Genomic DNA, 9931 nt, shown 5'->3' with positions numbered 1-9931 from the left:
ACATATTCAGCTTGTAGCCATACAGCTTGCCATATGTTTTGTGTATGATTTTAAACAAAAAGAAGTTTAACATTTATGAAAATTGTGTACATTGGAATTAGTAAGTGGGTTGAATGAGTGTGCCTCCCCTCAGAGTGGGTGTGTCTCCCCATCAGAGTGGGCGTGCCTGAGAGGGATTGTCTGGTCATCGGGGTTGACAGCTGAGCCCGTGCCCCTCCTATCACAACTGCCTCCTGTTCATCTGAAGTATAGAACCATTCACTGGGTCACATGTGTGGGTGGTAGAAGTAATGGCTTGAGTGTCCTTGACTTGACTGAAAAGTCTGGCTCTTTTGAGACTTTCTGTGTGTGTGTGTGTGTGTGTGTGTGTGTGTGTGTGTGTGTGTGTGTACATTTGAACATGGATGAATTGATGGCCACTCCGATTACCTTGATTGGCTACACATACGATTGGTTTTGTTCATATTGTTTCAGTCCGAGTTCTTTCTCTCATCACTTCTCTCTCTCAACCTTTCGTTTCTTCTCTTCACACCCCTCCCCCTCTCTCTTCAGTGTCCTATCTAAGGAGTACCAGACGGAGCTGAGTCGTGTCACCCTGATAGTGGAGCAGCATCAGAAGAGCCTGGTGCCTGGACAGCCCCAGCTGAACATGTGTGACCTGGCGGTGATGGTGAGACGAGTGTGTCTTTATCCGTGCTCTTCATCATCCTCTTCATCATCCTCTCTCTGCCTCACCTTCGGGAGACGCGGCTTCGTTTCCCCCACCACTACCACTTTTAGATCCATCAGCCTGACACCATGTCAGACCACAGACTTTCCTTCTTTTGTCTTTTCATTTCTTTTATTTCACAGCGAGACCAACTGGATCGTGATCTGATGAAACCTCGTGTGAATATTCTGTTCTGCTACCCTCTTAAATATGCAAGCCTCATTCGGTGCAGAAATAATATATATGAAGTGCAAACTTTTTCTGCTTAAGATTATGTTCATTAACAGCATTATCTGTTGACCAACTGCTCATCACATTTGTGTTTTTCCCCTTTTTGACATGAATACATACATTCTAGATAATCTTAAATTAGTTATTTGTACTCTGGATCTGTCACCTGTGCCACATTTATCTAAAATATTTTATTTATTGTGAAGGAGAAAGATCCGTAGCCTTTGTGTTCCTTTGTGTTGTTTTGGCTTATAAACGCAGTTATTCGAGCACAGAGCAGTTTCAGACCAACCGTGAGCGCGGCAACAGCGCCGCCAAGTGGGAAATTTATTTATTCTCCGTCACCTATCAGTCCGTAAAGAGTAGTCCTAAAATTAGCTTATATATATATTACATTGTGAATCTTTTTTGTGTGTTCGTCCGACAGAACTGGTCTCCGCCTGGATGCGAGAGACTGGGAAAGTGTTTAAAAGGCCCGCAGTCTCGACCATGGAAGTGTGACTGGCCGCACTGACGCAGCCTACAAGGACTTTTAGGACATCACTTCACCTCGGACGCATATTGGAAAGCGTTTTTGTAAAAACCTTAATTCTTATTGTTGTGTTTTTCTGCACTGTAAGATTCTGTCTGATGCGAATATTTATGTGAATAAATCACATTTGAACGAATGAAGAATTTTAGAATTTTAGTTTTATTTTTTTTACATACAACCGACTTATCTTGGTTTTATTCGATATGAAAAGTTGTTTTTCTTTTTTTCTGACATCACAAACGATAAATAAATCCACGAGTGTGTAAGTTTTAGACTTTACTTTCGTCTGTTTGTAGCGGCCTGAGTGAAATCACACGTCGCCTCACGAATCGCTGCAATAGTGTGACGTGTTTCTCGGTTACGCTTCCGACGTCACTGGACGCTCGTCTCCTATTGGCCGGTTTGAAGCGAAGGCCGGTCACGTGACGCTCCTCGGACTTCTTTCCCCCCGGACTCACGTTTCTCGCGTGCAGGAAGCATGGCAGGTACTTCACGAAAGGATAAACTGGATTTGGTTATACAGAAAATAAGGGCTTTCCCCGATTTCCCCAGCAAAGGTATATTGTTCAGGTGAGCTTGTTTGTGCAGGAACTGGGTATGTTATTCAAGCTAATAAAAGCTAGCGGGATAGCACAGCTAGCTTAGCCTGCTACCTATGACGTCTCCCAGGCTGACGTCTGCATGGTGAACTTGCATGGTGACGTTTTCCCACTCTTGTCGCATGAAAGTGTGAATGGTGACCAGATGTTGGTGCTCTAATTTGTGCGTATTGCTTTGGCAACAGGGATGTTTGCCCTATTCTCAAAGACCCCAAAGCACTGACCGCGGTGATAGACCTTTTCGAAGAACACGTCAGACAGACGTACCCAGAGGTCGAGCTCATAGTGGGTAAGTGAACACACCAAGGAGTTGAATTGAAGGAAAGGTTTAAGGAGTTTATAAAAACTCTTCACTAACATACAGACTTATTTCTCTTTCTCACACCAAACACGTCACACTTAACACCTTGAGTTTTCCCCCAGTATGACTGCAGAGTTTTCCCTCTGTGCTCATAGACATTAACAGCAAGTTGCATTTTTCTTCTGATAAAATACAGTACAGAAATCTGTGATGATAACTCCAAATCCTAACGTTACTGATATTGCATAACGGTGCCCACTTCTCTACTACGCAACATTCAGTGGTGTATTCCAACAATAGATGTCTTGGGTTCTTTGAAATAAAACCTCATAATCTGAATAAGAAAGTTGTTGTTAGTTGTTACTTTTCTGTAGTTATTTTGCTTTACACATTGCTGTTATTTGGTTGGGACTGCATGAGTCCGTGTCTCTGTTCTGCAGGTATCGATGCCAGAGGGTTTCTGTTTGGACCTCTCTTGGCCCAGAGGTTGGGAATAGGGGTCGCACTGATCAGGAAGAAGGGCAAGCTTCCTGGCCCCACTGTGTCTGTGACGTACTCTCTGGAGTATGGCGAGGTGAGGCACGCCCCTGTCCTGCTGTGCTCTCTGGTTCCTTCAGAGAAGTTTTGCTGGGGTTTTAGTATTTTTTTTCTTGTTTTTATTCTTGTGGAGTAACACACTTCAAATTTTAGACCTAACTGCGGTTCGACCCGAATCCTCTTCATCATGCTTGCGTTGTAATTGCGTCCCTCAGGCAGAAGCAGAGATGCAGGTTGACGCTGTGGAACCGGGCCAGAAGGTCCTTCTCATTGATGACTTGCTGGCAACCGGGGGTGAGTGTCTCCCCGCGAACATCTCTCAGGTTTTCGCCCGCAAGCCTGAACCAAGCGCTCCGCTGACCAATCGCGCCTCTGTCCGCCCCGGTTCCGTTCTCAGGGACCCTTCTGGCGGCGTGCGAGCTCCTGAAGAAACGTCAGGCCCAGGTTCTGGGCTGCCTGGTGCTCGTCCAGCTGACGGACCTCAACGGAGCCCAGCGCATCCAGCCTGTGTCGGTCTTCTCTTTGGCGGAGTACTGAGCAAATGCGGACCGCTTCACTTCACCAGGCCGGGCCCGCCGTACAAGACACAAAGCATTCCACGTGCCGAGCGCACAGGATGACGGATGCATCCTGGAGAGAGTTTTGTAAATTGTGTTGATTAATCTCAGGAAAGTAATGCATAGGAATTGAATTGATTAACTGTTGCTTAAATACACGATGTTGAAAGGGGACATTTCTTCAGGCTGTGCACACTTGATTTTTGCATTCCAGGCATGAAATCAATATGAATGCTATGTTGCATAGTCTTTGCATACATTTGTGTTATGTACCCCTCCAAAAACTGCTATCTTACTGTCAGTACATAGGACACGAGGAAGTAAAATGTTCATGCATTTATGGATCATGTGTGAAGGCTTATATAATGAATTAAGCATGCAGCCAGGTGGGTAAGTGGCATTATATGTTTACAAAAGATTTACTGAAGCATTGCAGACCAAAGCTCCGGTAAAATTTTATTTAATGTTAAAATGGAGTGCTCAACTATGCATCAAGCAGTCGCACATATTTAAATATTCATAGTCATTTCAGAGGTGGAGAAGGTAGGACTCCACCTGTTGGTGGTTTTGTTCTTTTCAAACTATCTGTGGTGCTTATTACAGCCTCTGTCTGGAGAGAGAGAGTGCTTTGGCACTTGGTTCTCACTGGGTTTGGAGGGCAGTGGAGCCTTCAGTGGTCTCTGGAGCCTTCCGAACCTCAATAAAGCACCATTTCAGCAGTGATGTTTTATTCAAGCTTTGTGTAACAGTGGTTAGCATGCAGTACTACAACTGTAAGTAGTTCCACAGTCAGACCCAACATTCCCAACGAACACTATTTCCCATTTTCAGAAAAGTAAGCCTTATGGGTGCATTCTCACCGCTAAGCTGTGATGTTCTGTGTCGGTGTGCATGACAAAGATGAAAATGCAAATTCGGTTTCTACTAGAATTCAAAGCACCTTTAAGAACTGAGCAACAAGATCAAGGTTGTTGCAGAAATATTTGCTCAGTCACATCTAATAGTGAGCAATCAATGATACCACTCAAGTTTGTTAGCTGCCCTTGCCTGGACAGCTTTATGCAGATGTTTGGAACAGTCTGAAACCATTTGGTCTTTATTAAAAGACTTTAAACCCTCTGTTTGGAACAGCTTGTTTATTGGACATGTAAACAGATCAAGACTCTTCAAATGAACTGTTCGTGTATGCACTTCTAATGCAAGAACGCTCTGGTTCAGTCATGTAATTCACAGCATCACCACAGGCCACATCATGAAAGCCTCTAAAAATATACAGCCGTTTCCCCACAAACAAGTAAAAACATTTTCTTCGATCTTGGACTTGATGAACTTGTCAAAAAAAAAAAAAAAAAACTACACAAACCTCTGCATTTTGTTGTAAAACATTTCACTTTTAAAACAGCACTCCAGTATCCAGAGTTTATACAGCCAATCCAAAAGATCAGAAAATACAGAGATATTATTGCACACCATTCAGCACAGAGTCCTTAGCTGCCTCTGATTCAGAGGCATTCCTCTTCTTTAATCTTCTGACTCAGTTTCTCCAAAACCACATTCAAGTTCATGTTCTTGTTCAGCTTGAGGTAGAAGTCCTTCCTGATAGGATGCACCGTTAGCCAATCAGGTGCCAACTCTGCCAGCAAGCGGAGATGGTTTTCCATTTCCCCTAAAATTACACGATCAAGAATCCACAATTAAAGTCATTAAAGTGCAACAAAGGGTTATTTAAAACGTTCATTAATATGCATTGAATACAATTAACAAAACCATCAATAAAGAGTGATGACAGCCCCGTTGGAGCGGACGAGGGCCGGGCTACACTCACCCAGGCTGAGGGAGGTGCGGTAGCTGGACACCATGCGACTACAGACCAGCTCCATTATTAACGCAGGCTTCTTCTCGGACACGAACACGTTCCTCAGGATGCGGGCCATCTCTGCCAGGCGGGACATCATGGCCAGGCGCCCCTCCTGCTGAGGGTTCCTCGTCATCGCAGCCTGCAGCTTTTGAGCCTCTTTGGCCCTGATCTGAACAGGAAAGGAGAAAAGCGAACAAGTTCATGTGCATTCATATTCACTTTTACGTAAATTATCTGTGTGAAATTATTCGTTTTAGGTTTTTTTTTTTAAAGAAGATTAGAATCGTAAAATGGAAACATGGCATGCCTACCCTTTCCAGTAGAGACTGGGAGACCCCTTTCAGAGCGCTGGGCGTGGGTGGCGGTGCTGGTTCTGCGGGTGGAGCCGTTTCTCTAGAGCATGTCGTCTCTGCCGTTTTTAGGGCCATGTTGGCCAAGGCTTTCTCCATCTGAAAGAGCCACGGGCGTTTTCAATTATTAGGACATACACAGATAAAAACACATTAAATCATTGTGAATAATCAAACATTGCAAAAAAAATGCATTTATAGGAGCGCACAAAACCCAAACATTCAGCTTAGCTGCTTCGACGCGTTGCCGTTCTGGTGTGTCTGGTTGCAACATCGTGCCACAGGTGAAGCTCGTTTACCTTAGGGGTCATGAGGGAGCGAGCCTTGTCCAGCACTTCTTGAGCAGTGGTCAGTTTCTCCGTCTGGGGGGGCCGGGGTAAGTCACCGGGCTGGATGTGAGGTACCTCGTCCACGCTGAACCTGGGGTGCCAGCGGGTGAGCTTGTCGTCTGGGACAATCACGGGTGGGTTCAGGGAGGCCAGGAACGCCTGTGAGCCAGACCAGACACGTTCACAACACAAAGACTTTATGTTTGCAATCTTGCAGATTGTTTGCGCACACGTGTGAAACATTTACTTCACACAATATGCAACTATAAAAGCCCAGTGCCTACCTTGTGGTGTCCCTTCACGATTTCCACCAGGTTCTGATGGAAGATGCGTCTCCTTTCCAGCAGACAAGTGGCAGACAGCACAGGACGAACGCCATCTGAGGAAGGCGAGGAAGCAGAATCTTGTTGAGTAAAATTATAATACTTATCCAAAACGTAACAAAAAGACGGTTTTGGCACGTCAGGGACGGTCACCTTCTTCAATGACCGGCTCCACCGTGAGCTGGTAGGTGGATTTCTGTGCCGTTGTGCTCATGGTTGGAAGGTTTTTTTCCTGACGAAAGACGTAGGCGGAGGGGTACACCATCTTAATCTGACCCACGTGAGACTCTTCAAAACGCCTGTGATGGGAACAGGACGAGCAAGAAGACACAGATAAAGACCAGTTTCATCACCAGTCCAAATGTATCACACTTGTCAACGTGTTCTTGATGTGTCACTTTTAAGGCAGGTGTTCTTGGAGAAGGAAAAACAGCCATGCACAATACTGTAACTACATTTACATTAGAGACACCGCATCCTTGTTTTAAAAAACAAACAAACAAAAACAGAACATCCCGTTCCTTAAAGGGTCGTGGAGCCACCTTGGAACCAAAGATCTTACTTGTGCATCATATCCTGCACCCCTTGCTTGACCTTGGCGAAGGTGACCATCTCGGAGCGGTTGAAGAGCATGCCCACGATGGTGTCCATGCTGCGGAACATCTCAGCCAGGACCTTGTACTTGTACGGCAGAGTGAGGCCGGGAGGAACGTCCTGAGCTAGTGTGTGGTATCGCTCGTACGCAGGAAGCTTCTCCCTGGAACCAGAGGAGGAAAATGCACCAAATGTGTAAATAATGATAAAAACTGCAAGAACGTGTAAACCACTGTTGTGTTTGCCTTTGTACTCCCATATAATCAAGGTAATTATCAAGTAATCACTGAAAACCTCTGATATACAGCAATGGGCAGGATAACGTAACAGGACCTGTATGTTTTATGAAATCCGACATAAAATGTGATGTCATGAATCTTAGATATCATAAAGCACAACATCTGCACAAGCTCACAATTGTTGTAGAATTATGATACCGAGTGCATTATATAGTCAAAACTATTAAAATTGTGTTTTAGTCGTCATGGGATGTTATCGGTGACAGTTTCACCCAAATCCAGTGGTACCCCCAATACTGTGGGGGAGCTCTGGTGACTGACCCTTCCTGCGGGCAGGGCTGGGCCTGGGCCGGCTGCCCGCTGGTCTTCTCCTCCTGCTCCGCGACTCGTATCGCCTTCCTCCGCTGTGTTCGCGCCGTCAGCTCCCTAGCGCCGTCCAGACGCGCTTTAAGCTCCGCGAGCGTGGACACGGGCGCCTGACAGGGAGAGGCCGCGCGCTCCGACTGCCCTTTCAGTCTCTGCAGACGGGATTTCAACGCTGCGATGTCCTCCTTGGAGAACGTTTTCTGGAAGAATACAGACACAGTGACCAACAGAGAATGCGTAATTGGCAAGAATGAGAACGCAGTTTCTAAGTGTTAACCTAAGGGCCAACACTCGGCCAATTAGGTTACCACTGGGACCCTAGGTTGACTGTGAACCTAAGGGCCGAGTGTGAACCTACCTTACTGCTCCCGGGTGGTGTGGGACTGCTGTGGCCACACACTTTGTTTACAGGGGGGGCATCTGCACTGTGACCAGCAAGACTCTCTGAATCTTTCTTAAACTGAGAAAGCGCTTGCGGGGCAGGGCCAGGTTGAGGCTCTTCTGGGCCCTGAATACAAACATTGCAACATGCATCAGTAAGACTCCTCCATTCCCCACAACACCTCCCCCCCACCGGGTTTTCCTGGTTTAAAGGGACAAACATTAACACCTAAGCTGCGATTCTCCCTCTCTGCCTGTTCTACTGATATGCTAAGTTGGTCACGTTTAATGGCGGCGAAAGACAACCAACGTTAAGCAAAGTTGTAATGTGCGCCATAACAACCTTAAAATAAACTTTTTAAATGTTTATAATAGTAACTAAACTAAACTAAACGTGGAAGCGCATTACCTGCACACTGTCCTCGTGTTTCAGGAGAACGAGCTTTTTTCTAGCACCCCTCCTACCAGCCGCCCCGTCCGGGCCGTGTGGCGCGGCGCTCGGAGTCTGGGCCGGACCGACCCGGAGACGTTGTTTCTTGGCCGTGCTGTGCTGCTCCGTCACGGAGGAGAAGGCCGCCGAGCCCAGGTCCCACTCCGCCTCCGCCAGGGCTCGTTTGGGCGTCCGGGGGCTCGCAGCCGGGCCCTGCGTGTCCCGGTCCGTCGGGTCCACATTATCGGCGGACACGACCTCGTCTATGACCCGGAGGAACTCCTTCTGGACGCTGGAGAGGGACTCTGGGTCAGCGGGCGCGGTTCTGTTGGAGGACCGAGTCGTCCTCGGCGCCTTCGTGTCCCCGATACCGATGTCCACCCCGGACACTGTTCGGTCTTCGGCTGCCCTTGTTTTTAATCCTTTAGATCGCAGGGACCGATCACTACCGGTCCTCTTATTCTGTGAAAAATAGTCGGTGACTCGTGCTTGAGCCATACTGTTATATTATCCTCACACTGGATCACCGACGGTGGTCGCACTGGTTCCGCGGCCGAACTATGAGAGGTGGACGACCGTCCTGGTGTGATCGTCACGGCGGAACTGCTCCACGGAACTCTTCCTCTGTTACGTTCGCGCCAAACGGTACCACGGGGTTTATGTAGGAGGAGCTACAACCTTGGAGCTCACGCTGTAAGCTCTCCTATTGGCCAGCTCGCTGATCAAACACACATTCTCTCACATGATTGGATTGGACAACACACACACACACACACACACACACACACACACACGCACACACACGCACACACACACACACACACACACACACACACACACACACACACACACACACACACACACTGTGTACTATATTTACACATATAGATATAGATATAGATATAAATATAGATATATTTTATATCTCTATATAAGTACAGTATAAGTACAGTTACTTACTGCAGTTACTTCTCTCGAATCTTCTTCATATATATATATATATATATATATATATATATATATATATATATATATATATATATATATAAAATTAATTAATAGTATTATTAATATTGAATATTATATTAATATTAAATATAATATTAATAATAGTATATAATAGTAGTATATAGTTATAATAGTATAAAGTGACGATTAACGTTCAAATCCAGTACTCAGTTTCATCTCTAGATGGTGCCATTGCATAATGATATTACAACAAACTTGTCACTAACAGACTAAACATGAATAAACATGAACAAGTGTTATGAAGGAATGTGCTGTGTGGAGGCTGTAACAGCTTAAGTTTCTTACAAATGTCTGCGAGTGTGTGTGTGTGTGTATTTTCAGGGAGACTTTTAGTCTTAGCGGGCACTTTGGCAGAAACCCTGTACGAGTTACAAACTGTCATCTTGCGCTGTGTCGTGTCGTGTATATGAGATGACTAACACAAAGTAGTGAAAACATATTATTGTATAATGTCGAGTAACAAACTATTATTCAGGTTTACTCAAACCAGTTAACATTCTGGTTGTTAAAAATGTGAAAACACCTAGGCATAATATAAATGTATATAAAACCTCATCTCGGAGTAA

At 45.6% G+C, this 9931-nt stretch overlaps 3 protein-coding genes across 4 annotated transcripts in view; 2 read left to right on the top strand and 1 right to left on the bottom strand.

The window, feature by feature from the left end:
• Nucleotides 1-1905, top strand: part of galns (galactosamine (N-acetyl)-6-sulfatase) — a 22608-nt gene extending 20703 nt beyond the window's left edge. The window contains exons 13-15 of one of the 2 annotated variants that reach the window (XR_013121382.1): nucleotides 553-670; nucleotides 1368-1516; nucleotides 1769-1905. Coding sequence is in view for 1 of the 2 variants with exons in the window: in XM_076975031.1 (XP_076831146.1) it covers nucleotides 553-670; nucleotides 1368-1454 (205 nt within the window). In the remaining variant the exon portion in view is untranslated. Of the gene's footprint in view, nucleotides 1-552; nucleotides 671-1367; nucleotides 1682-1768 lie in introns of those variants that run through there. The other variant, XM_076975031.1, reaches the window with a different exon arrangement.
• Nucleotides 1906-1909: 4 nt separating this feature from the next.
• Nucleotides 1910-3810, top strand: aprt (adenine phosphoribosyltransferase). The gene is made up of 5 exons (XM_076975344.1): nucleotides 1910-2042; nucleotides 2257-2360; nucleotides 2813-2946; nucleotides 3125-3203; nucleotides 3307-3810. Exons 1-5 carry the CDS (start codon nucleotides 1951-1953, stop codon nucleotides 3444-3446), a joined length of 549 nt encoding a protein of 182 aa, XP_076831459.1. The 5' UTR covers nucleotides 1910-1950; the 3' UTR covers nucleotides 3447-3810.
• Nucleotides 3811-4578: 768 nt separating this feature from the next.
• Nucleotides 4579-8955, bottom strand: cdt1 (chromatin licensing and DNA replication factor 1). Its single transcript, XM_076974920.1, has 10 exons — nucleotides 8316-8955; nucleotides 7884-8033; nucleotides 7481-7725; nucleotides 6889-7083; nucleotides 6480-6625; nucleotides 6288-6382; nucleotides 5974-6162; nucleotides 5636-5773; nucleotides 5292-5493; nucleotides 4579-5132 (listed from the first exon to the last, which is right to left on the bottom strand). The coding sequence occupies exons 1-10, from the start codon at nucleotides 8832-8834 to the stop codon at nucleotides 4969-4971; spliced, it is 2043 nt and encodes a 680-aa protein (XP_076831035.1). The 5' UTR covers nucleotides 8835-8955; the 3' UTR covers nucleotides 4579-4968.
• Between the last annotated feature and the right edge of the window lie 976 nt (nucleotides 8956-9931).

Source organism: Brachyhypopomus gauderio, chromosome 1 (assembly GCF_052324685.1).
Source record: "Brachyhypopomus gauderio isolate BG-103 chromosome 1, BGAUD_0.2, whole genome shotgun sequence".
Taxonomy (NCBI): Eukaryota; Metazoa; Chordata; class Actinopteri; order Gymnotiformes; family Hypopomidae; genus Brachyhypopomus; species Brachyhypopomus gauderio.
This window is presented reverse-complemented; position numbering and strand designations above follow the sequence as displayed.

Bases quoted from the DNA above. Each gene is read 5' to 3' on its own strand.
- aprt (XM_076975344.1), top strand. From the start codon at position 1,951: ATGGCAGGTACTTCACGAAAGGATAAACTGGATTTGGTTATACAGAAA. The intron at 2,361-2,812 runs GTAAGTGAACAC...TCTGTTCTGCAG, and splicing joins AGAGGTCGAGCTCATAGTGG to GTATCGATGCCAGAGGGTTT. The intron at 2,947-3,124 runs GTGAGGCACGCC...TGCGTCCCTCAG, and splicing joins ACTCTCTGGAGTATGGCGAG to GCAGAAGCAGAGATGCAGGT.
- cdt1 (XM_076974920.1), bottom strand. From the start codon at position 8,834: ATGGCTCAAGCACGAGTCACCGACTATTTTTCACAGAATAAGAGGACC. The intron at 7,084-7,480 runs GTCAGTCACCAG...CTCTGGTTCCAG, and splicing joins CAGCCCTGCCCGCAGGAAGG to GGAGAAGCTTCCTGCGTACG. The intron at 6,626-6,888 runs GTAAGATCTTTG...TTCCCATCACAG, and splicing joins GTGCAGGATATGATGCACAA to GCGTTTTGAAGAGTCTCACG.